Source organism: Schistocerca americana, chromosome 1, assembly GCF_021461395.2.
Source record: "Schistocerca americana isolate TAMUIC-IGC-003095 chromosome 1, iqSchAmer2.1, whole genome shotgun sequence".
Classification (NCBI taxonomy): domain Eukaryota; kingdom Metazoa; phylum Arthropoda; class Insecta; order Orthoptera; family Acrididae; genus Schistocerca; species Schistocerca americana.
In genome coordinates this window covers 1222352706-1222379996 of record NC_060119.1, presented here as the reverse complement: position 1 = coordinate 1222379996, position 27291 = coordinate 1222352706, and the positions used below count along the sequence as shown (strand labels likewise).

The 27291-nt window shown below is 38.1% G+C and overlaps 1 protein-coding gene across 1 annotated transcript; it reads left to right on the top strand.

Moving 5' to 3' along the window:
- The first annotated feature begins 13995 nt into the window (after positions 1-13995).
- On the top strand, positions 13996-25477 carry LOC124619920 (heat shock protein 83). Its single transcript, XM_047146560.1, has 4 exons — positions 13996-14153; positions 14251-14400; positions 14483-14601; positions 23411-25477. Exons 2-4 carry the CDS (start codon positions 14251-14253, stop codon positions 25314-25316), a joined length of 2175 nt encoding a protein of 724 aa, XP_047002516.1. The 5' UTR covers positions 13996-14153; the 3' UTR covers positions 25317-25477.
- The last annotated feature ends 1814 nt before the right edge of the window (positions 25478-27291 follow it).

The following is a 27291-nucleotide window of genomic DNA, read 5'->3' as shown; positions in this document are numbered from 1 at the left end:
GGAGTCATTCCAATCCCGGGAGCGGAAAGACTTACCTTAGGGGGAAAAAAGGACAGGTATACACTCGCACACACACACATATCCATCCACACATACACAGACACAAGCAGACATTTTCATTTGTGTTTCCTTCTCCTTCCCTCTTTCCTGACGAGGCAACCATTGGTTGCGAAAGCTAGAATTTTGTGTGTATGTTTGTGTCTGTATTAGTTTATGTATTACTTTACATGGTTGCCATTTGTTTAAAAAATCTATGGTCGTAATAGATATGGTGTTACTGTTGTTGAGAGATACTATATTACATGGTCATCACTCAACAAATCTTCTACACTATAGTAGCATTTACTTTTAAAATATTTTTCCTGGTCTCCTTCAGTATTATTATTATTATTTTTATCTGGGTCACTTTTCCCCTTACAAATTTTATTTAGAAATTTCATGCCATGCAGTGTGGACTTTTCCTGAGTCTGTGGGTAGGTACCACGAAATCTGCAACACATCTAAAACAATCAACAATGTAACATAATCAACACTATAACACAGGAATCAGCTTAATTTTTCAAGAAACTCCTCAACTGAATAGGAGTGACCCATGAAGAAACTCTTCAATTTCCACTTGAAAGCGCATGGATTCCTGCTAACATTTTTTTAATTCTTGTGGTAGCTTACTGAAAATATATGCAGCATTATACTGCAAACATTTCTGCACACGAGTCGAGTACGCGCGATCCAAATGCAGATTGGATTTCTGCGTAGTATTAAGTGAGTGAAAGCTGCTAATTGAGAATAAGCTGATGTTGTTAACAAGAAACGACACTACAGAATATAAAGGGTGTCCCAAAATAATGTATATTGACATGCCTTTCCTCTGTTATGCCATAGACACTTCCATTGCCTGTTGAATGTCTGTTTCTTCCGCAACATCCCTTCTTCATGTCATGCACCGTTCCTTCGACACCGAACTTATCATGGATTTCTGTAATTGTTACCCTCGTTGGTGGCGGTGTTCCAAATTAAACCCTCCAACGTCGTCGCACTCACATTCTCTGTTTTCCAGTAACATTTGAGCAGCCATTTCTGTTGAGCCAACCAAACGCCATGTTTGTTTATATTCCTGAAACAAAAGAAAGTGTTGTTGTTATGTTTTCCATCAACTTCTGCATTACTGCCCGCAAAAATTATATTTCTGCCTCCTTTAATTACAAAGATATTCAGTTTCAGAGTGTGCATACATTATTTTGGGACACACTGTCGATATTGAGATGCCAATCTCAGAATACCCAGACTAGTGAACAGGGGTCGACAAGACGTTCACGAACTTGCACCAGTTATTGCCTGAACTGCCCACTTCTGAGCCAAAAATATCCTTTGAGAATGGGAAGAGTTACCCCACAATATAATACCATACAACATAAGCAAATGAAAATAAACAAAGTAGACTAATTTTCGAGCCAAACGATCACGTACTTCGGATACCATTTGAATATTAAAAACAGCAGTGTTAAGCCTTTGAACATGGCCCTGAATGTGGGCTTCCCATGACAGTTTACTATCTACATGAACACTAGAAATTAGAACTGTTCAGTTTCACCAATCATATGCCCATTCTTGTGGAATTAAAACGTTAGGTTTTGTTGAATTATGTGACAGAATCTGTAAAACCTGAGTCTTACTGTGATTTAGCATTAGTTTATTTTCTACAATCAATGAACTTATGTCACGAACTGCACTATTTCAAACAGACCCAATGTTGCACACATCTTTTACTATCAGGTTGGTGTCATCAGCAAATAGAAATAATTTAGAATTACCTGTAATACCGAAGAGCATACTACTTTTTTTTTTTCTTCTTCTTCTTCTTCTCAGATACATGTGTATTGTACAATTCTAATGCAAACAGAGTTATGAGCTATAATCCTTGTAAAGATATTCATCAATGGAGTAGAAGGAGTTGGCCAACAGGAAGTTCTTTAATTCACTCTGAAACCTATCTTTAATCGCTTACAAGACCTTTGATATGCTCTGGTAAGTTATTGAATATATGAGAACCCGTGTATTTGACTCCTTTTTGTACTAATGTTAAGCTTTTATAGATCATATCAACACAATCAAACGCCTCAGTTAAATCAAAAAATATGCCTAGCAATTCGAAACCTTTTGTTTAATCCAACCAGTACCTCACAGAGAAAAGAGAATATAGCGTTTTCAGTTGTTGAACCACTTCTAAAGATAAACTGTACATTTGCCAGCAAATTATGTGATATAAAATGATCAATTATCCTTACATGCACAGGCTTTTCAATAACTTTAGCAAGCACTGATGGCATAGAAATAGGTCTAAAATTGTCTACATTACTCCTTTTTCCCTTTCGTCTCAAATTTTATTTATTTATTTACTTATTTATTTTGTTTTTGTTTTTTGAGGAGGAGAATGAAATTTTTTGTGAACACACTTGGAACATTTAGCTATAGGTTGGTATATAAAAGTATTAAAATGATTAATGGAAAATCTCATATAAGATCCCTGTTTACCTTTCCCTGTTGCTTCATAACCTGGGTTGTGAGTAACTGAATCCACTTTCCCTTCTTCCCTTTTTTCCCCTCTCTCCTCCCTGATGAAGGAACAAAGTTCCGAAAGCTAGGAATGTAAATTTTCAGTTCTGTTTTATGTGTATCTATCGGCTGTACTGGCCAGCCCCTCTATCTCTTTGTTAGTATATAAAAGTATTATCTTTCATTTACAGGTGAGCCATAATGGACCATGAAGTAGATGTCAAGTTGCGACAACAGTCGGTGATGGAGTTCCTCTTCAAGACTGGCGATGACTGCCACGTCGATTCACAGGAGGTTGCTCCCTGTTTATGGGGAGGGTACAGTGGATCACAGCAGTATGCAGCAGTGGTTGCAGAGGTTTAAAGAAGGTGATTTCTCTCTACTGGACAATCCACGATGCGGTAGACCATCGATGGCCGTGAGTGATGTGAATAAGGAGACCACTGATCAAATCATCTGAAATGACAGATGTGTGACGACACAACAGTTTGCTGAAATGACTCATTCGCCACTGGGTAGTGTGGTATCACTGGTACAGTCACTAGGGTACAGAAAAATCTGTGCATGTCAGGTGTCCAGATTATTGACACGAGAAATGAAAACGACGAGGAAGAATGCGTGTGAGGGTCTCATAAAGACCTTTACTGAAGAGTGGAAACAGTATTTTGATGGCGTCATTACCCAGGATGAAACATTGTTGTTTTTCTCCATACCTGAGAGAAAAATCCAATCCATGGAGTGGCATCAACCGGGTTCCCCTCGGAAGAAGAAACCAAGACTTTCACGAAGACTTTTTCAGTGTGGTGTCATTTTCATTGACTTTTTGCAACCTGGCTCCACAATTAACTGAGATCATTACTGTTTGTCATTGGACGAGCTGCGATGTGCCACAAGACCCACAGACCACGGCTTCAGGGATGGCTCATCAGACTACATTATGACAATGCCAAACCCCATACAGCCCTTATGACGCAGGAGAAAATCAGAAAGAAAATTGTTCCTCATCCTCCCACCAGTCCGGACTTGGCTCTGCCTGATTTTTCTCTCTTTGGTCGTCTGAAGCCCCCCCTGCGCAGTAAAACATTTGATAGTGAGAAAGACCTTATTTCCTGTCTCAAGCAATGATGTAAAAGTCAATCCCTTGAATTTTATAAAAGTGCATTTACATCATGGAAAGAACGTTGGACCAGACACGTCACAGCTGATGGAGGCTACATTGACTAGGCTCAATGTATAGCTAAATGTTCTAAGTATGTTCACAAAAAATTTCATTCTTCTCCTGCAAATAATAAAAAAAATTAGACAACTGTGCAAAACATTTTGAACACCCTTTGTAAAAGTCACCATATGTAACTAATTTTTTGTACTTCCTAGATAGTGAACCCTCTCTAGTTGGGCAGAAATGCTCTGAAGTCACAGTTAGGAGACCAATAAACAACAACAATTAGACGTTTGGTTTCACTAAATTCAACTGCCTGTGCACACCATTCAAATACCTGTTCATTGCAGTGCCATGATACATCTATGGACTCAAATGGAGTGCAGTTTTTTACGTACATGCCCAGCATGGCTGAGATCTTATTTTTAGCCTAAAGGCTTTGAGCAGATTAGCTTTTCAATATTTTAAACTGGTTTTCTTCAAATGGTCTCTCACTCAATAAAGATAAAATCCTTTATATGAGATTCCATACTGGAAGAAATTAATATTATGTGTAGAGATAAGAAATACAAAAAACTGAGGTTACAAAATTCCTGTGTGCTTATATAGACAGCAAATGTAATTGGTCAGCACACATTCTTCATCTTTATAAAACACTTAGCTCAGCAATATTTGAACTACGGGTTATTGCTTCAGTGGCTGAAGTAGACACCTTTAAGGCTTTGTACTTCGGCTATTTTCATTCATTAACATCATACGCTATTATATTCTGGGGGAACCAGCCTCTCGCAAAGAAAATTTTCACTGCACAAAGAAAAGCCATTAGAATAATGAGTGGTGTCCATCACAGGCACTCTTGCAGGCGCTTGTTTCGAAAGATGGGGATCCTTACCACCTCCTCACAATATATCTTCTCCTTGTCGATCTTTGTCTGTAAAAATCCTTCTATCTACAAAGATACCAGCCAATTTCATGACTGCAACATAAGAACCAATAACAGTCTGCACATTGAACTGAAAAGCGTAACTATGGTTCAAAAAGGATCTTATTACTCCAGCATTAAGCTGTTTCATGTTCTCCCACCACACATCAAATGCCTTCACAACAGACTGCCAGTATTCAAACACACTCTCACAGTGTACCTGATAGAGAAATATTTTTATAAAGTTGATGAATATGTGAAAGAAAATGTATATAATCACTAAACTTGTAAGTGTTGCAAAATTAGTATAATTAATTTTATTCTGTGTACTATCATAGATATATGACAATTATTTATTGCTATTCCTGTATTTCCTTTGGAATATTTAGTTTATCCCGACTCCTGTATATATTACACATCCTTAAAATGTAAAAACAATTTTTTGTTAATTGATTTTGTTGTTCACCAGAATGAGATTTTCACTCTGCAGCGGAGTGTGCGCTGATATGAAACTTCCTGGCAGATTAAAACTGTGTGCCCGACCGAGACTCGAACTCGGGACCTTTGCCTTTCGCGGGCAAGTGCTCTACCAACTGAGCTACCAAAGCACGACTCACACCCGGTACTCACAGCTTTACTTCTGCCAGTACCTCGTCTCCTACCTTTTGTTGTTGTTTGGTTGATTTTTATTTACATTGTATCTTCATTTGAACTCCCCCCATGAACCATGGACCTTGCCGTTGGTGGGGAGGATTGTGTGCCACAGCAGCACAGATGGCCGTACCGTAGGTGCAACCACAACGGAGGGGTATCTGTTGAGAGGCTAGACAAACATGTGGTTCCTGAAGAGGGGCAGCAGCCTTTTCAGTAGTTGCAGGGGCATCAGTCTGTATGATTGACTGACCTGGCCTTGTAACAATAACCAAAACAGCCTTGCTGTGCTGGTACTGCGAACGGCTGAAAGCAAGGGGAAACTACAGCCGTACTTTTTCCCGAGGGCATGCAGCTTTACTGTATGATTGAATGATGATGGCATCCTCTTGGGTAAAATATTACGGAGCTAAAATAGTCCCTCATTCGGATCTCTAGGCAGGGACCACTCAAGAGGACGAAGTTATAAGGAGAAAGAAAACTGGCGTTCTATGGATCGAGGCGCGGAATGTCAGATGCCTTAATCGGGCAGGTAGATTAGAAAATTTAAAAAGGGAAACGGATAGATTAAAGTTAGATATAGTGGGAATTAGTGAAGTTCGGTGGGAGGAGGGACAAAACGTTTGGTCAGGTGAATGCAGGGTTATAAATACAAAATCAAATAGGGGTAATGCAGGAGTAGGTTTAATAGTGAATAAAAAATTGGAGTATGGGTAACCTACTACAAACAGCATAGTGAACGCATTATTGTGGCCAAGATAGACACGAAGCCCACGCCTACTACAGTAGTTCAAGCTTATATGCCAACTAGCTCTGCAGATGACGAAGAAATTGAAGAAATGTCTGAGGAGATGAAAGAAATTATTCAGATAGTGAAGGGAGATGTAAATTTAATACTCAATGGTGACTGGAATTAGATAGTAGGAAAGGGAAGAGAAGGAAACGTAGTAGGTGAATATGGATTGGGGGGAAGAAATGAAAGAGGAAGCCGCCTGGTAGAATTTTGCACAGAGCATAACTTAATCATAGCTAACACTTGGTTCAAGAATCATAAAAGAAGGTTGTATACTTGGAAGAAGCCTGGAGATACTGACAGGTTTCAGATAGGTTATATAATGGTAGACAGAGATTTAGGAACCAGTTTTTAAATTGTAAGACATTTCCAGGGGCAGATGTGTACTCTGACTACAATCTATTGGTTATGAACTGTAGATTAAAACTAATGAAACTGCAAAAAGGAGGAAATTAAAGGAGATGGGACCTGGATAAACTGACAGAAACAGAGGTTGTAGAGAGTTTCAAGGAGAGCATTAGGGAACGATTGACAAGAATGGGGGAAAGAAATACAGTAGAAGAATAATGGGTAGCTTTGAGAGATGAAATAGTGAAGGCAGCAGAGGATCAAGTAGGTAAAAAGACGAGGGCTAATAGAAATCCTTGGGTAACAGAAGAGATACTGAATTTAATTGATGAAAGGATAAAATACAAAAATTGAGTTAACGAAGTAGGCAAAAATGAATACAAACCTCTCAAAAATGAGATCGACAGGAAGTGCAAAATGGCTAAGCAGAGATGGCTAGAGGACCATTGTAAGGATGTAGAGGCTTATCTCACTACGGGTAAGATATATACTGCCTACAGGAAAACTAAAGAGACCTTTGGAGAAAAGAGAGCCACTTGTATGAATATCAAGAGCTCAGATGGAAACCCAGTTCTAAACAAAGAAGGGAAAGCAGAAAGGTGGAAGGAGTACATAGAGGGTCTATACAAGGGCAATGTACTTGAGCATAATATTATGGAAATGGAAGAGAATGTAGATGATGATGAAATGGGAGATATGATACTGCGTGAAGAGTTTGACAGAGCACTGAAAGACCTGAGTCGAAACAAGGCCCCTGGAGTAGACAACATTCCACAAGAACTACTGACAGCCTTGGGAGAGCCACTCCTGACAAAACTGTACCATCTGGTAAGCAAGATGTATGAGACCGGCGAAATACCATCAGACTTCAAGAAGAATATAATAATTCCAATCCCAAAGAAAGCAGATGTTGACAGATGTGAAAATTACCGAAATGTCACTTTAGTAAGTCATGGCTGCAAAATACTAACACGAATTCTTTACAGACGAATGGAAAAACTAGTAGAAGCCGACCTCGGGGAAAATCAGTTTGGATTACGTAGAAATGTTGGAACACGTGAGGCAATACTGACTTTACGACTTATCTTAGAAGAAAGATTAAGGAAAGCCAAACCTATGTTTCTAGCATTTGTAGACTTAGAGAAAGCTTTTCACAATGTTGACTGGAATACTCTCTTTCAAATTCTAAAGGTGGCAGGGGTAAAATACAGGGAGCGAAAGGCTATTTACAATTTGTACAGAAACCAGATGGCAGTTACAAGAGTCGAGGGGCATGAAAGGGAAGCAGTGGTTGGTAAGGGAGTGAGAGAGGGTTGTAGCCTCTCCCCGATGTTATTCAATCAGTATATTGAGCAAGCAGTAAAAGAAACAAAAGAAAAATTTGGAGTAGGTATTAAAAACCATGGAGAAGAAATTAAAACTTTGAGGTTCGCCGATGACATTGTAATTCTGTCAGAGACAGCAAAGGACTTGGAAGAGCAGTTGAACGGAATCGACAGTGTCTTGAAAGGAGGATATAAGATTAACATCAACAAAAGCAAAACAAGGATAATGAAATGTAGTCTAATTAAGTCAGGTGATGCTGAGGGAATTAGATTAGGAAATGAGACACTTAAAGTAGTAAAGGAGTTTTGCTATTTAGGGAGCAAAATAACTGTTGATGGTTGAAGTAGAGAGGATATAAAATGTAGACTGGAAATGGCAAGGAAAGCGTTTCTGAAGAAGAGGAATTTGTTAACATCGAGTATGGATTTTAGTGTCAGGAAGTCGTTTCTGAAAGTATTTGTATGGAGTGTAGTCATGTATGGAAGTGAAACATGGACGATAAATAGTTTGGACAAGAAGAGAATGTTCTGAGGCATCAAGGGATCACCAATTTAGTATTGGAGGGCAGTGTGGAGGCTAAAAATCATAGAGGGAGACCAAGAGATGAATACACTAAACAGATACAGAAGGATGTAGGTTGCAGGATAGAGTAGCATGGAGAGCTGCATCAAACCAGTCTCAGGACTGAAGACCACCACCACCACCACCACCACCACCACCACCACAACAACAACAACAACAACAACAACAACAACAACATTTGAACAATGTAGAATATGACACGCTCCATATCCTTGTGATTCAAAATGGTTCAATGGCACTGAGTACAATGGGACTTCACTTCTGAGATCATCAGTGCCCTAGAATTTCGAACTACTTAAACCTAACTAAGCTACGGACATCACACACATGCATGCCCGAAGCAGGATTCGAACCTGCGACCATAGCGGTCGCACAGTTCCAGACTTTTAGACGCCTAGAACCGCTCGGCCACTCCGGTCGGCCCTTGTGATTCACTCACTACCAGGATCTATGGAATATGAAATGAAATAGATAAATAAATAAATACTACAAAACATATTCTTATTTATTAACACACCAAGAACTCTGATGCAGCTTGCCATGTCCAATTTTTTGTCCATATAGATTATTTCACTTATACATCATGCTGATTGTTTTGTGGTGAAATGAGCAATTTCTGTTTTTACAAAGTTTAATTGCAAAATATTATTTTTTATCCATGCCTCCACTGCTAAATATGGCTGACTAACCCTGTTGAGTCATCTGCACGAAGTGTGGTATATGGCTCAACCTGGCTTGGCTTATCATCGATGTAACACAAAAATAGTAGTGGCCCTAATATCAAACCTAGTAAAACACCTAATTATGTGTGTTTCCAGTCAGAAAGGAATTCTGAGTCACCATTAGTAACGAGTACTCTTTGTTTTCTGTTTGCCAAGTATGATGACATCCAACTTGGAGATTTTCCTTGAAAACCATAGCTAGTCAGCTTTTGAAGAAGCCAGTGATGATTTATAGTTTTGAAGGCTTTGGCAAGATCGCAAAAGATGTCCGAGACACACATCCCATTATCAAGATAACTGCTAACTTCTGTGACCAATTCATCTATCGTATGGGTTGTGCTGAAATTTTTCTGAAACCACACTGATGGCATGAAATAATGTTGTGGGACACATTATAATTTTATATCTGGTCGCATGCAGCTCTTTCAAATATCTGCAACAAGTGAGGGTCAATGGAAGCATCCAATACCACACGTCTGCTCTGACCCACGACGTAATGGTGTTGTGGTGTGTGATGTCATTACGGCACGGAATTTTTGAGTTGGTTGTGTTTGTAGATGTGTTGCTGTGTTCGATGGTGCCCCTCCGGTCATGTACGTGTATGGGCTGAGTGTAACATGTTGTACTGAATTCATTTGAGGTTTACTTTCGAAATCTATGATCAACTCTAAGGATAATTCCTGGTGGATCTAAATATGCCTCAGTTACACCCCCCTATAAAACTGGAAACAGGCAAATCACTCACAACTGGAGACTCATTTCACATGTAAGTTTCCTCAAAAATGTTTTAGAAAGTATCCCACAACAAATTTGCATCAGACTCTGCATTTTGGTTCTCTCTGAGAGAGAGAGAGAGAGAGAGAGAGAGAGAGATGTTACAAATGAATTCCTTGCATGATTATCAAATTAAACAAAAAATTATAATATTAGTGCCAAAGCCCGTGTTGTTTAGTAGATGCAATTCTAGTCAGGAAACTGAAATATTAATGGTGGTGTTCTTGTGAGGATGGGGTGTTGCTTTCTTAACACGAAGTAAATGATCACATTGACAAACTGCACTGTCCATTTACAATTAGACACAAAAAACTGTTTGCAAATGACATAACTATAGAGTGCTGTAGACTGATTTCTTGATGCATGAAATTTTCCTTCATTTTAGGATAAGTACTACAAAAATCAAACATATAAATGGAAATGTTTTGGCAGCAGTGAAAAGTCAATATTAAGTTCTTACTTTGTATTTTATTAATAAATATTTCTGTTAACTTCAATGAGAGACATATTGCATCAGAGTGTGACTGAACTGTGCACCTGTTTATGCAACATACCACTCATTTCATCCACACCTTGGGTGCCCAGTTCTCATTTGGTAGCAACTGCAAACATATAAAACAAATGCAAAGCTTTGGAATGAAACATTTCAGCAGATAAGCAGCCATTGTTTTATCTTTCAATTCTTATTTCAGATTTATGTGAAAATGTATTTACGATGCAACAATACACAACATTGTTACATTATTACTTTGTAAAGCAATTTAAACTTAGACTCTGTAAAAAGGTGAGGCTTGTGCTATGCCTGGATAATGTTCGTCTTGTTGATAACGTAAGTCTAAAATTAAAAAAAAAATAATTTTCAAGATTGTAAACCTAGTTGATGAACACAGTTCCGTGTTAATATTTTGATGTACACTTTAATTCACTTGACAACTATCAATCTCATAAATACATCTCATTGGATATTTTCTTTTGTCTTTGCTTTTGTGGGAGTATACAAATGTTGCTGGTTTTTACTTTGTGTTACAAAAGATTTATGAATTTTGTTAAGTCAATAATGAAATAACTGGACAGAACAATTGTTTTTTCCCCCCCTCTCTCAAAGGTGGTCACAAGTTTCCATTCCATGGAAAAACAGTCTTTATGAACACTGCCATAGTACTTGGTTTTATTTAATTTTTTTATGTGCTATTACAAATATACACAGTGTCTGAAGTTTAGGTAATGCTACTCAAAACAATCATTTGAGACTAGTAGCTGTCACATTAAAAAAAAAGACAATTTATATCATTTAGAAATACTGTCATGCTAAATTAACAGGCAAACAGATTTGCCTTTACACTGACATCACAGCCTGGCTGTTTCTAAAACAAATAGAAACTACTATACAACCATTTGAAAACGCAAAGATTTTTACATCTCAACTACAGTTGAGTCTCTCTACAAAGATCCCTACCAGTTGCTCTGTACTAGGCACAGCAGCTTCATGTGAGTACTGCAACCAATCATGTTACACATTTTGTGGAAGGGGAAAGGGGGGGGGGGGGTAGGGGCAAGCACAATTACTGCAACAACAGAAGCTACCAAACCCTCACTATATACACATACTCTTTGTAGTAGGAGCAATTTGCATGAAACAAATACTTATATTTCTCATTACATATTCTGTAACTACCTCAAACCTAATGGGCTGGAGGAGGGGGAAAGGTGAGAGAGAGGGGGAGGGGGATGATATTAATATGTGTGAAACTAAGGTTTCTGTTCAACTCACCTATTTTCAAGTGATCATTTTCCTATCCTGTCTGAGCTAATATACAACTATATAACCATGACCATTAAAACACTTATCTACATATATTAACATATGTTATGCAGGAATAAAGACAAAGTGGACAACAAAAGACCATTTAAGTTCTACAGAATATCAGATTTTTCCCACAATGAATGTGTTGTTGTGGGTATTAGATCAAGTACAAAGGACATGACCTATGCGCAAATTATGTACACGAACTGTAAAAATGCTTCGATCACATAGAAAAATAGGAACAACGCATACACAGATCAGTGCTTTCTATTACACATGTTCGCAACAAATTTAATCTCATATGTTACATTTCTAGCAGCCTAACGTCTCTTAAATATTAATTTATTTATTACGGAAAATTCTGTTACAGTCACGAAAACTCTGCAAGAGGGAAACTGAAAACTGAGTTTCCTGCTTTTTACATTTATTGAACATGAAATCAGATCTTGTGCACAGTTTTCCGGTTTTCTTGGGCACTGCTTCCACAATGCCAAATATAGATGTAAACCTCTTGGCAAATTATTGAAGTATAAGCATCATTAATTTTCAAATCGCACAAACTTTCACAAAACTGCTTTATGAAACAAATTCATAACCATCATTTGTGTGTGGTAGCAGGTAAGTGTTCTATAAAACTCGCGCACGCCAACAGCAGTAAACGACTTCTAGCATTTGGCATACTGCAATCCTATGTAACAACGCTTTAAATACGAGGCTAAATATGGAGTTCCATAACGTTCGCAAATAAAACTTCGGAACTTAACGTAAACCAAAACTGCTTTCGTCTACACTAAGCATTAAATAGCAACGAATATCAGCACCTAAATGACATTTGCTTTTCCCTGTAACTGACGACTAAACTTAGAAAAAGTCCTTTACCTGCCCATCCTCTTTCTAAAATAGTTGCAACAGGAAATATTGAAGGTCATGAAATATACTACCTACCTTCCTTCCATACTTCATCCGTTCATCGAGTGACCATAATGAAAAATATATATAGCACAACAAAAGAAAGGGAAAAGTTTTACCGCGAGTATCACATTTTACCTATTTTCTGGAACCATTATAGGTACAGGAATTCACGACAAGCGATCAATGCTTCTGGAAGGTTTCAGCAATGCATCGAGATTTCTAGAACCGTGAATCATATCGTCCATTAAGAACCGTGAATCACATCGTCCATTAGCGAAAAATACAGAAATTAGATCTAAAAAAATGAAATGTGGACAGAAACTATCCTATTAGGTCACAAACGCAGACGAATGCATCAATACATTTGAAAATTTCAACAACGCATCTCTCGAAAGCTACAGACCTTTATTGATTTTCTCTGAACAGTGTCTCACTCAGCTGCTAAAATATTTCTACAAATAAAGCAATCAGTAAATCTGTATGTTAACCTCTAATCAACTGGATATACTGCGCGTCGCTAGCATGAACCATTAGTAACGCATTCACATTATTGGTAAACGAACCCACGATTTATTGCAGGGCATAACATGCGCTATTTGTGATCGGTAACTGATGGATTTCAGATCATTTGACACAGATTCGAGACAGCGTACAAAAATAAGTTTCATGTAAATATCATGACGTGGATATCGATGAAGTTACTGTGGCTAATTAAGCGAACAGCAGCGATTTAGCAGAAGTTAGCAAAGTGCCTGGGAATTGAAATATAGCATTTCTGAATTAGGTTGCAAAGTTACGCAATGAATATATCATAACGCGGTCGGAATTATTTCAATTACGTCTACAATTTAATTTCTTTAACACAAAATAGAGCCCACACTACACCATAATACACTAACATTACAGATACAGATCTTTCAAACAACCTTCGGCATAAATAATTTCGTTCGACATACATTAAATAACTTGAAATTAAATATTTTGTCCATTCTAACAACTTAAGTAGCTATTGATCCATTCACACAAAATCTATAATCGGCACAAGGTAGCAGCATGACATGCATTATAGGAAAACATACTACTGCTTTCACGATCAAGTTTTTATGTATAGTCACTTCAAAAACTGATAATCGCTTTAAAATTACCGTTATTAAAAGCCATAATATTGAAAACAGCTAAATATTTCTGGAAATTACTAGATCCGGCGCGAAGGCGTGCAGGATGTTTACACAGCACTAGTCAAAACACAGATTCGGAACGATTTTCATTGGGGACTAAACAGCTAAACGGAGCTGAAATAAAAGTTGTGAGCATACCAACGTACCTTGCAGCTTTTGAAAACTTTTACGTTGACATAATTGCTTCATTTGATTCTCTTGGAAGTTTTTTAAAAACTGTATTCGCACTTTGAACAACAAATGTTCTAGAACATGCCAGAACTTTCTGCTTTCCGGTGCGTCGAATGTTCCAGAGAGTTGGCAAAGTCTATATAAGTGTCAGACGAGCCCCGCTCGGTGTTACTTTGCTCGTGGAGACTCGCGAGAAACGGTTGCTGTTGTTTGCGTTGCTATAGTTTCTGAACCGCGGCTGTGAAGGAGCTGTTAAAGGTATGTTGAATTAGACTTCTGTTAGCTAATTTGGTTGTGAAGTTAACTCTGGTAGGGTAAACTTGGTATGTAATTAACAACTAACATTATTTTACAGATGCCGGAGGACGTACAGATGCAAGATGCGGCAGAAGTCGAGACCTTCGCCTTCCAGGCGGAGATCGCTCAATTGATGTCACTTATTATCAATACATTCTATTCAAACAAGGAAATATTCCTTAGAGAGCTGATCTCCAACTCGTCAGATGTAAGTTCATAGTAGTATGAGGTACATAGTTACTGCATACTGGGTCCCCGTGACAACTTGATTAATTTTCATTTGTCTACAGGCCTTGGATAAAATTCGTTACGAATCCCTCACGGATCCTTCGAAACTGGATTCTGGCAAAGATTTGTGGATAAAAATCGTTCCCAACAAGAGTGAGCGGACACTGACAATAATTGATACGTAAGTATTTAATGTAACTTTTTGTATTAGTTCGTGATTGTTCCAGTGGCAATGTAACTGTGTCGCTATGTTCTTCCATTATAGAAAAAAATCCTGTGCTATTGTACATTTACCTCTGTACTCTAAACCATGAGGTGCATGGCGAACTGTAAGCCTCTTCGTAGCAGTTATTTGGGTGTAGGGCCTACTTTACATGTGATAACATAGTGCTTGGTCAGTCGCCATGACCGTTTTCGGTGGTTGCTGTAAAATTTCCGCCTCTTGCTCACGGTTCCCACTTCAAGTGGGAAGATATTGATTTGCATGTAGGGCTCGTTGCTACATATTGTTACATTGTCAGCGGAACATACTAGAGTATTACATTGTTTACCGGAATTTGAGTAGACATAACTTTACAGCTATGTTCCACTTCAATGCACAGTGAGAAAGTCAGTTTGTAGTTTGGTGGGATGACGTTCAGGCTGAGATCGAATTCATGGGTTATGTCCTCGCAATAGCCAATTTTTAAGTTGCAACTTGAATTTGCTCTGTGATTGCCTTGTGGAGTCATTATCTTTGGTACATGGCAAGAAAACATACCTGCCTGACCTACTACTCAAAATAGCATTCAGGATTACATGATAAATGAAAATCACTTTTTGAAGAATTTAGCTAGCAGCAGCAATCACAGTATGTAAATTCTGTTAACAAATAAATGGGAACTACAAGGTGCATTTTAAGTTCAGTTACATTACCAGAATAGGGCAGCTTATATTGTGGGTGAATTGTAAGTCATGGTGGGTGGGATGATACTGTTCCATAATTTTAAATATGGAACTCCCTTGTAAAGTGCAGGTTGCTATTGTTCAAAGTATAGCACTGTATTCATTAAGTAGACATTACATTAGTTGAAACAAAGTACAGTCTGAGGTTTGTGATGCAAGAAATAGAAATTTACCTTGAAGTTAGTTTAGGAAACGTAATTTGGGAATGGCAAGATAAATAAATGTACAGTTCATATCTCTTGATGTTCCACCAAATAGCACTGTTTGGAATGGGTTATCAGTGTTAAAGTTGCTGTCTTAGGAAGGATGAATTTTCAAATTTATGTTCAGTACATGCCATTTACATCTGGACTTAAATAAAACTTAAGCCATATACTGAAGTTAATTCAGTGCAAACTTTCAGAGATAGATGTTACTGCCTCATACCAGGTTACTATTTATGGCAGATTTTAACTACTGTAATTCATCAAAGCTTAATGATGGAGCTGCCTCATAGGGAATTGAAGGCTTTGTGGAAGGAAGTGGTAACCCACAATAAAAGTTGGAAAGGGGACTCCCTAATCTGTAGGCTAGCCTAGGCCTGGATTAAGATGGAAGGTAATTTGGCAAAGTTAGCAGGTGTGAATGCCAAAGATGGACTTGCAGCAGACCCTAATGTTTCCATTTGTGCCATATATCCAGTAAGTAGAGCTGACGGGTAAACCTAGAATATCTGTATATGGTTAAACAGTTCAAGTTTGGACAAATTTGAAACCAAATTGCTTTTTGATCCTACCTAAGGGTTGTGCTACAGGAAAGTCTTAAACCAGTATTTCAGGGGTTCTAGTGTCCTCATAGGAAGGGGAGGGTTGTTCTTTACTTAACAGTTCTGTAAGATCGCGTAGAGGTCAGGTGCTGTAAATCATATGCACAAAAGTAATTCTTGAAGATTTTGAAAAGTTGTTTCTGACTTTGTTGCTATTAGTCGATAAATACATAATAAATAAATCATACGGCTCTTCACATTGAGTTTGGTCTAAACCATCTGGTCTGGTTACATCAGATTGACACTCACTGTGCATTTATCTTATGTTCAAAAGCTGATAGTTTATGGATCAGGAAACTTGTACTACTTTAGTCTCTTTCCATGTAGTAAGGAATTAGTGTCTAGATTCCACTTCCTTCTAAAGTTACTAGTTCCATTAAATGGTCTTAATATTTAGGGCTGATAATCTGAAGCAGTGGCCTTGTATTGTCAGCATAAAATGACATCAGGTGAACATAAATTTCTTATCATGAAGCATGATAATCCGTATGCTGGGGAAGGTTTTTGTGTCATGGTAATTATAGTGACTTTACAAAACAAATTCTATTTTGTGCATATCTGATAAAGAAAGTACTAAAGAATTGCAAACTTGAGATAGTGAGTAAATCAATGCATACAGTGTCCCACTTGAGTCTGAATCATTTCTTGTACGGGTCAGGTTGAGATGAGAAATAATGGCTGTGTAATTACAATTTGCACATGACAGCTGATTCCATAAGAATTATTAGTGTCGTACGTCAGTGATAGCTTCAGTTGACAAAACAAACTGCAGGTGTAGTTATTCTTGAGATATTGGTTGTCATATCCGTAGACAGGTTGTTCGCTGTGCATCCGAAACTTTCCTGCACTTCGGTACTCAAGTGGTCGTAAAAATTCTCATAAAAAGTTACCAATATAGATGACGAATTTTGGAAGTGACAGCACACAGGAAGGACTATTTCATCATATGATTAACTCGGATCCATTTTGTAAGCACGTAATCAGAGCGAAAACAAGTCCCTGTAACTTAAACCATGAGGGTTTGTCCAAATTTTCATAGCCAAACAAAGAGAAACAGGTAAATGGAGTATCAAAGTGACCAGCATGAGGTCTAGTTTAGCAGCTAAATATTTAACTGCGTGAAAGTAGTCAGGGTAATTAACATAAAAATAGTAAGCTGGGGAAAAATTGAAATATTTCATGACAATATGCTGTAAATAGTGTCAAATTTCATCTGTTCAAGACCTAGCTATTTTGCACATAAAGATAAATTGGTGCATTATTTAAATGTTGAAAAGGTTTCCTTTGAATCAAGTACATTAGGAAGGCAAACGTGGAGTCAAGAAGATCATGCTTTCTGAATAAAACTTCAAATCATAAATATGAAAGAAGTCAAATATTTTTCGAATTGATTTGTGTAAAGTAGGTAGTTCAGAGAAACTTCCTGTGTGTCTTTGAACGATGCTTCAAAACATGAACAGAAACTTGAGGTCTGCAACGTTTCCCTAATATTTCTTACTTCTAGACAAATCAATACACAATGTTTGACTTTATTTTGAAAAATTTGTAAGCTTTACTTTTAAAGACTAGAGTAATTGAAATGCTTGGCCTTAACGTTGACTGCTGATGAATTACATTCATTATTGCAAATTGTGACACACAGGGATAGGTGTGAAGATCAAGTCCTTAATATACTTAGCAGTGCAGTGTAGTGTAAACAGTAGGCATTAAATGTAACTGACTCTGTTGTTGTTCTTGTTGTTGTTGTTTTCAGTCCTGAGACTGGTTTGATGCAGCTCTCCATGCTACTCTACCCTGTGCAAGCTTCATCATCTCCCACTACCTACTACAACCTACATCCTTCTGAATCGGCTTAGTGTATTCATCTCTTGGTCTCCCTCTACGATTTTTAGCCTCCACACTGCCCTCCAATGCTAAATTTCTGATCCCTTGACACCTCAGAACATGTCCTACCAACTGATCCCTTCTTCTAGTCAAGTTGTGCCACAAACTTCTCCTCTCCCCAATCGTATTCAATACCTCCTCACTAGTAACGTGATCTACCCACCTTACCTTCAGCATTCTTCTGTAGCACCACATTTCGAAAGCTTCTATTCTCTTCTTGACCAAACATGGTTATCGTCCATGTTTCACTTCCATACATGGCTACACTCCATACAAATACTTTCAGAAACGCCTTCCTGACACTTAAATCTATATTCGATGTTAACAAATTTCTCTTCTTCAGAAATAATTTCCTTGCCATTGCCAGTCTACATTTTATATCCTCTCTACTTCGACCATCATCAGAGTATTCCAGTTAACGTTGTCAAAAGCTTTCTCCAAGTCTACAAATGCTAGAAACGTAGGTTTGCCTTGTCTTAATCTTTCTTCTAAGATACGTCATAAGGTTAGTATTGCCTCACGTGTTGAGTTTTGTCAGGACTGGCTCTCCCAAGGCCATCAATAGTTCTAATGGAATGTTGTCTACTCCCGGGGCCTTGTTTCGACTCGGGTCTTTCAGTGCTCAGTCAAACTCTTCACGCAGTATCGTATCTCCCATTTCCTCTTCATCTACATCCTCTTCCATTTCTATAATATTGTCCTGAAGTATATTGCCCTTGTATAGACCCTCTATATACTCCTTCCACTTTTCTGCTTACCCTTCTTTGCTTAGAACTGGGTTGCCATCTGAGCTCTTCATATTCATACAAGTGGCTCTCTTTTCTCCAAAGGTCCCTTTAATTTCCTGTAGGCAGTATCTATCTTACCCCTAGTGAGACAAGCCTCTACATCCTTACATTTGTCCTCTAGCCATCCCTGCTTAGCCATTTTGCACTTCCTATCGATCTAATTTTTGAGACGTTTGTATTCGTTTTTGCCTGCTTCATTTACTGCATTTTATATTTTCTCCTTTCATCAATTAAATTCAATATTTCTTCTGTTACCCAAGGATTTCTACTAGTCCTCGTCTTTTTACCTACTTGGTCCTCTGCCGCCTTCACTACTTCTTCCCTCGGATCTACCCATTCTTCTTCTACTGTATTTCTTTGCCCCATTCCTGTCAATTGTTCCCTTATGCTCTCCCTGAAACTCTCCTACAACCTCTGGTTCTTCCAGTTTATCCAGGTCCCATCTCCTTAAATTCCCACCTTTTTGCAGTTTTTTCAGTTTCAATCTGCAGTTCATAACCAATAGATTGTGGTCAGAATCCACATCTGCCCCTGGAAATGTCTTACAATTTAAAACCTGGTTCCTAAATCTCTGTCTTACCATTATGTAATCTATCTGATACCTTTTAGTATCTCCAGGATTCTTCCAGGTATACAACCATCTTTCATGATTCTTGAACCAAGTGTTAGCTATGATTAAGTTATGCTCTGTGCAAAATTCTACATGGCGGCTTCCTCTTTCATTTCTTCCCCCCAATCCATATTCACCTACTATGTTTCCTTCTCTACCTTTTCCTACTGATGAATTCCAGTCACCCATGACTATTAAATTTTCATCTCCTTTCACTACCTGAATAATGTCTTTTATCTCGTCATACATTTCATCAATTTCTTTGTCATCTGCAGAGCTAGTTGGCGTATGAACTTGTACTACTGTAGTAGGCGTGGACTTTGTGTCTATCTTGGCCACAATAATGCGTTCACTATGCTGTTTGTAGTAGCTAACCTGCACTCCTATTTTTTAATTCATTATTAAACTTACTCCTGCATTACCCCTATTTGATTTTGTATTTATAACCCTGTAATCACCTGACCAAAAGTCTTGTTCCTCCTGCCACCGAACTTCACTTTCCCACTATATCTAACTTTAACCTATTCATTTCCCTTTTTAAATTTTCCAACCTACATGCCTGATTAAGGGATCGGACATTCCACGCTCCGATCCGTAGAGTGCCAGTTTTCTTTCTCTTGATAACGACGTGCTCTTGAGTAGTCCTTGCCCAGAGATCCGAATGGGGGACTATTTTACCTCCGGAATACTTTACCCAAGAGGACGCCATCATCATTTAATCATACAGTAAAGCTGCATGTCCTCGGAAAAAATTGCGGCTGTAGTTTCCCCTTGCTTTCAGCCGTTCGCAGTACCAGCACAGAAAGGCCGTTTTGGTTAATGTTACAAGGCCAGATAAGTCAATCATCCAGACTGTTGCTCCTGCAACTACTGAAAAGGCTGCTGCCCCTCTTCAGGAACCACATGTTTGTCTGGCCTCTCACAGATTTGCCATTTCTCTCTAGCAGTATTTAATCTGCAAGTTTGAGTTCTTTTAAGTTCAGGGATCAGGATAAAAATATAGCATAGCAACAGCTGTAGCATTGAGGTAACAAGGACACACAGTGCAGTGAGTGCAAAATTAAGTAGACAAGAGATTTACCTCAGAATTTAAAAATTGGGTACAGTGTCAGTTTGAAGCCTTTCCTTTTCATTTATTTTCGTTTGTTCTTAAATATCTTTTTGTCTGTTCTGTACAGTCCCTCTGTAATGACCTCATAAATAACAGTATTCATAGTCAGTCTCATTTACTTGCATGAAAGAACTGCAGCCCTTAGTGATTGAATCTGCAGTGTAACAAGAATGTAAGAAGGAATATGTATTATCTTCACATGGCAAATTTTGTCCAAAAATTTATTAGAGCACATTAGAATCTGTTGACTGCATGTAGAACTCTTAAGAGTTGGAAATTAGAACAAATTGTGGCTTTGGGCTTACAATTAGTTTGTCCACTTTCTTCACCAATATGTGACATTAAAACAAGTAAAGTTTTGTCACTTGTTTCAGCTCCTAAATGCCACCTAAAGATGCAGGGTGTGTTTTAAACTTGGTAGTGTGCTAATGCTTTGTTGGTCCTACCCTTAATGACATAACTGTTTACAAACTTTCTTTAAAAATTTGTAGCTGTGTTCTGCAAATTAGTAAACAGCTGCCTCCCTGCCTTTTCTTTGTTGGCTGTAGTTACTTCGTATTTGCTGGTTATTGTCTTTGCACATTGACCCAATAACAATTTTCATAAATCCTTCCGATGTATCTGGATCCCACTCCACTTACTGCTGGGTCTGGATGTTAAGTCCTCCCACCTCTTCTTCCTCCATTTGCTGCCAGGTCACACCTCTCCTTTCCAGATATTGGGCTCACTCCATTTTCCAGTGTTCTTCTGTGCCCTCTAGGTCTTTTTCCATCCGTCTTTAGTTATTCCATAATTTTTGGAAGTCTCTGCCAACTCATTGTTTTAACATGCCTGTACCATCTTAGTGTGTCTCTCAGGTACTTTCCAATATCTACATTCCTTACTGTTCATTCTTGATTTTTTTTCCCTCCCCTTAAGTGTCCTGAAAAACTTAATTCTCCCCACTTGTGGTCTGCTTGAGACCCTTTCTGTCATTGTACATGTTTCTCCCTCATAGGTGACAATAGAGTGATAACTCCTAAGTAGGAGTTTAACTTTTTCTGAAATGTTCTGTATTCCAAATCAGATATTTGTTTCGTAGAAATTGCCTCCCTTCTGTAACCTCAATATTAATTTTGTTGGTTTTTCTTCTGTCGATAAATATTTCATTCCGTAAATAAGTGACTGTACCACTTTGAGGGATTCTCCATTCAAAGTAATATTCCTGTTGATCCCTCTCTCTTCCAAATACCATTACTTCACTCTTACCTTTATTTTTAATCTGTACTCTTAAAATTATTTCCTTCTATGCATAAAGTTGTAACTTCATCTACCTTTTTATTGCCCGCATATTGCCATACCACCTGCAAAAACCATCTTTCTGTCTCTAAAGTCCTTCTCTTATTTTGAAGTATTCAGTTCCCCAGTGGTGGTCCAATTTTCCTCTGTACAATCTTTTCACTTACTTGATTTAGTAAAATTCTTTCAAAAAATCTTCGCTGTATGACTCATTAGGGCTATTGCTCTAGTTTTTATGAAGTCTTTTTATTGCCTTTTTGAAGATAAGTGTCTCCTCTTTTCCAGTTGTCAGGTATTGTACTATATCTCCACACACGTGACAGTATTCTATACGGCCACTGCATTCCCACTGGACCTGCTGCTCTTTAACCATGTCCACTGATACTTTATCAGGTCCTGGGGCTTCCCTCCCCCTCCCCCATTCATCATCTTCATAACTATTTCCATTTCTTCCCATGTAATTTGACCTAATTCTGAATTCTGCTTCCCAGCTTCTCCAAATTTCTCCATTATCTGTTTTTTTTTTTTTTTTTTTTTTCCCCCTGTGTACTTGCTCCTTAGTGTTAATCAGTTTTTTAAAATATGTTATCTCAAGAGACCTGTTTCCTTCTTTACTGCTACTTCAGAAGCCTGCCTCTTATTTTCATCATTTTTTAGAACATTGCTCTTAACATCAAATTTCTTTGTAAACACTTCCTGTGCCTGTATCTTTGCTGTTTCCACTATTTATTTGCACTTCTTTTTTTCTGTATCTTTTGTGGTCCTCATGTTTTTCACCACTTTCCCCATGCTCCATTTTCTTCCAACTGCATGGATTGTGGTATCATCTCACAATGTCTTGACTTTCCTTTACAGATGCTCTGCCACATAACTTTTGTGCTGCTTTGACTACAAATAAACTCCATTCTTTTTCTACATCACAGTAAACTTCTTTTGGAAATCTTTGTGTGACTAATTCTCTTCACTTCTCAGCACTTTCACTCTCCTTCAGTTTCCAATCCTGTATCTGCATCACTTTCTTTCCTGTTTTCCACACTCATTTTCCATTATCCCACCAGTAATTTATGGTCTCCATCTGCATTCACACTTGGAATTATCTTCTCCTTGCCCTCCACTTAATTTCTCCTTCCCTTACAAGAGTGTGCGCATGCATGCATAAAGTAAGATTACCTGCAGTAAACATAGAATATGCCAGAATGTGGACAAGCATCAGACCTGCAGACCCTTTCAGAAATGGTACTAAATACCAAATAACTGCTGATCCAGTATTAACTGGCAACCCATGGCAGAAAAGACATATCCCACAACTAAGCCACACTGCTTGTGGCGTGGGTTGTAGTATGCAAGGTGCTTAGTGGTAAGATCTCCTTCCATGAAGAATTGGTTTATCTTGTAACTGATGTAATTACATCTGAAGACATTTAATGGAACTAGTCAAAACTTCAGAAGTGTATGCAACCCACATACAATGATGGTTACAAAACCATTGATTTGCAGAATATTCTACTAACTTTTAGTATAGGAAAGTCTCCATTCAGTAAAATATTAATTTGGTTTTTTCTATTCAAGTGGCATTGGAATGACAAAAGCAGACCTAGTCAACAACCTGGGAACTATTGCCAAATCTGGTACCAAGGCCTTTATGGAAGCATTGCAAGCTGGAGCAGATATTTCAATGATTGGTCAGTTTGGTGTGGGCTTCTACTCTGCATACTTAGTTGCTGACAAGGTGACTGTTGCTTCAAAGCATAATGATGATGAGCAGTACTTGTGGGAGTCATCTGCTGGAGGATCATTCACTATTCGCCCAGATCCTGGTGAGCCATTGGGCAGAGGAACAAAAATTACACTGTACATCAAAGAAGACCAGACGGAATTCTTGGAAGAGAGGAAGATTAAAGAAATAGTGAAAAAGCATTCTCAGTTCATAGGCTACCCAATCAAGTTGGTTGTTGAGAAGGAAAGGGACAAGGAACTCAGTGAAGAAGAGGAAGAAGAAGAAAAGAAGGAAGGTGGTGAAGAAGGTGATAATGAATCTAAGCCAAAGATTGAAGATGTTGGCGAGGATGAAGAAGATGAGTCAGGAGACAAAAAGAAAAAGAAGAAGAAAACCATCAAAGAAAAATATCTGGAGGATGAAGAGTTGAACAAGACAAAGCCAATCTGGACAAGGAATCCAGATGATATATCTCAGGAAGAGTATGGTGAATTCTACAAGTCTCTAACAAATGACTGGGAAGATCATCTTGCAGTGAAACATTTCTCTGTTGAAGGACAACTTGAATTCCGGGCTCTGCTGTTCATTCCTCGCCGAGCACCTTTTGATCTCTTTGAAAACAAGAAGAGGAAGAATAATATCAAACTGTATGTCCGCAGGGTGTTCATTATGGACAATTGTGAAGATTTAATTCCTGAGTACTTGAACTTCATTAAGGGAGTTGTGGACAGTGAAGATCTTCCATTGAACATTTCAAGAGAAATGTTGCAGCAGAACAAAATCCTGAAAGTAATCAGGAAGAATCTAGTCAAGAAATGCTTGGAGTTGTTTGAGGAATTGACAGAAGATGCAGACACTTACAAGAAATTCTATGAGCAATTCAGCAAAAACCTTAAGCTTGGCATTCATGAGGACAGTACAAACCGCAAGAAGCTTTCTGATCTTCTGAGGTATGCAACATCAGCATCTGGTGATGAAACTTGTTCACTTAAGGACTATGTTGCAAGAATGAAAGAAAACCAGAAGCACATTTACTACATTACTGGTGAAAACAAGGACCAGGTAGCTAACTCCTCATTTGTTGAACGAGTGAAGAAGCGTGGCTTTGAAGTAGTGTACATGACAGAGCCAATTGATGAGTATGTAGTCCAGCAGATGAAAGAATATGATGGCAAACAACTGGTGTCTGTTACAAAGGAAGGTCTTGAACTTCCAGAGGACGAAGAAGAAAAGAAAAAGAGGGAGGAAGACAAGGCCAAATTTGAGAACCTTTGCAAAGTCATGAAAGACATACTGGACAAAAAAGTGGAGAAGGTTGTTGTTAGCAACAGGCTGGTGGAATCTCCGTGCTGTATTGTAACATCCCAGTATGGATGGACGGCAAATATGGAACGTATCATGAAGGCACAAGCATTGAGGGATACATCCACAATGGGCTACATGGCTGCAAAGAAGCATTTGGAGATAAATCCTGACCATCCTGTTATGGAAACTCTCCGTCAGAAGGCTGAAGCTGACAAGAATGACAAGGCAGTGAAGGACTTGGTGATGCTGCTGTTTGAGACTGCTCTTCTGTCTTCAGGATTTACTCTGGAGGAACCTCAGGTACATGCATCAAGGATTTACCGAATGATTAAGCTGGGTCTGGGCATTGATGAAGAGGAGCCTCAGGCTGCAGAAGAAGAAAAAGTAGATGCTGAAATGCCACCACTTGAAGGTGACAGTGAGGATGCGTCTCGAATGGAGGAAGTTGATTAAATTTGTTTCCATGTGTAATTAAGACTGAATATCATTCCTCATTCTATGAATGCTGTAATTGATGACTGTAATTAGCTGTCGCCTTATTTATGTCCTGTTCATTATAGGCTAGTCATTTTTGTTATTGTTTTTTTGTAAAATAAAGTAATTATTTTACAGTATTTGTGTAGAAATCATTGTCCTGACCAAAGCTATAGCAAGTATCTGTATAATGTTATGAAGTGTGCTGCAATAACAGATGTTTAATTATAAATGTAAGGGCATGTAGTTGTCAAACATTGCTTTTGAGTTGGAAAACTTTGTAGTTTCCAGTATATGTAAGGATGCGATGTATGTTAATGGCATGCATGTTTTGAAAAGTCTATGGGCATTTGGTTACAGGATGGCTATAAAATTAAAAACAGGATTTTATTGAATTTTGTATTTAATAAGGTAAACCCAAATGTATATACAACATCCAAAGTACTTAGTTAGAGCAACTCTGAAATTCTAATGCTACAGAAGGGGTTAACTTGTTTTCTAGTAGGTAACTAATGTTTACTAATGCTGGACAAGTAAAGCTATTCTAGTACTTCAACTAACCTGCAAAGGGCTTAAGTTGTTACTTACTGTACAATTAGAAATGGAATGCACACTTGAAATGGTTTGCTGCCCAATGAATGGGTGGTACTACCCTTTGTATTTGTTCCCATTCCTGTAGGAAATTCTGCTTATTTCCATTAGAATGTTTATGGGATAATTATTCCAGCTGATAGAGGTGGGATGGGTAAGAGCAACAATAAAGTGTCACTTACAGCTTAACTTCAAAAGCATAAGAATGTACTTTTGTAAGGATTGGGCAAAGAAAGAGCAGAAGCAAATTTTTCTAATTTGCTTGCCTGGATAAAAAATGGCAGGCATCTTCCCTCAATGGCAATTTCATCATGTCCTTATATACGAATTTAATTAATAAAGTTTACTCCTGGTTAAATTTTTGAGCAGTTGGATAAAGTATAGTAAATAGGAATGAAAGTAGCAGTGCCTCAAAGTGCAGTTTGTTCAGTACTTGTAGTGCTCATCTTGGGATGAGCTATGGGGTGAAAACGGTAATAAGCATTGTTTTATAAGTGATGATGTAGTAATAGTAATATATATATTTTTTCACTTAAAAGTGTAAGACACATCACAGATCATTTGAGACCTGAAAAATCTCAAAATTAATGTTACTGTATTATATATGGATCAGTAGCATTTCCTTAGTTTCTCTGTGGAGGTTTTCAGGTGTATAAAGTTACAATGGGTGAAACTTCGGTAGCAGGTGAAGCAGTAAATCGTGTGCAGCCAACTGCCTTCCACTGTTTGCTGTATTTTGGGCGATTGCAATGAAGGTTAAGGGTGTTGCCGAGACAAATAATCATACAGAAACCTTGTAATTCTTCCTGCATTTATGCACCAGAACATAAACACTTGGGTGTTAAGGTGGTGATTGGGTTTTCATAACATTGATATCCCTGACCTGAATACATAAATGTACTAAATCAAGCACAACTGAAACTTGTTAGGGTGATTGGCAGTATATAGTACAAATGACAGGTTACAATTGAGTGCATCTCTGCAGGTAAGAAACAAGGAATCACAATTTTGTGTGAAATTAACATAATCAGTGCCTCAACATACTGTAAAACCTATAAAATTTGTGTTAACAGCATGGCAAGTAACTATTAATAAGGTTAAAGTATTAATAAATCACATAATTGTCCATTTATGAAGGGGTTAATAAGGCCGAGACTGGTTATTTGATAGTTAACCTTCAAAAAAGTGATTATCTCCTGTATTCTTGCACGAAGGAGAAAGTTGCTGCCTGTGGACTCCAAACCAGTATAAAATGGCCTTTTTCATTTCGACAAATCTTTGTTGCATGTGTGTGAGAGAGAGAGAGAGAGAGAGAGAGAGAGAGAGAGAGAGAGAGAGGGGGAAAAAGACTAGGTTTAAATGG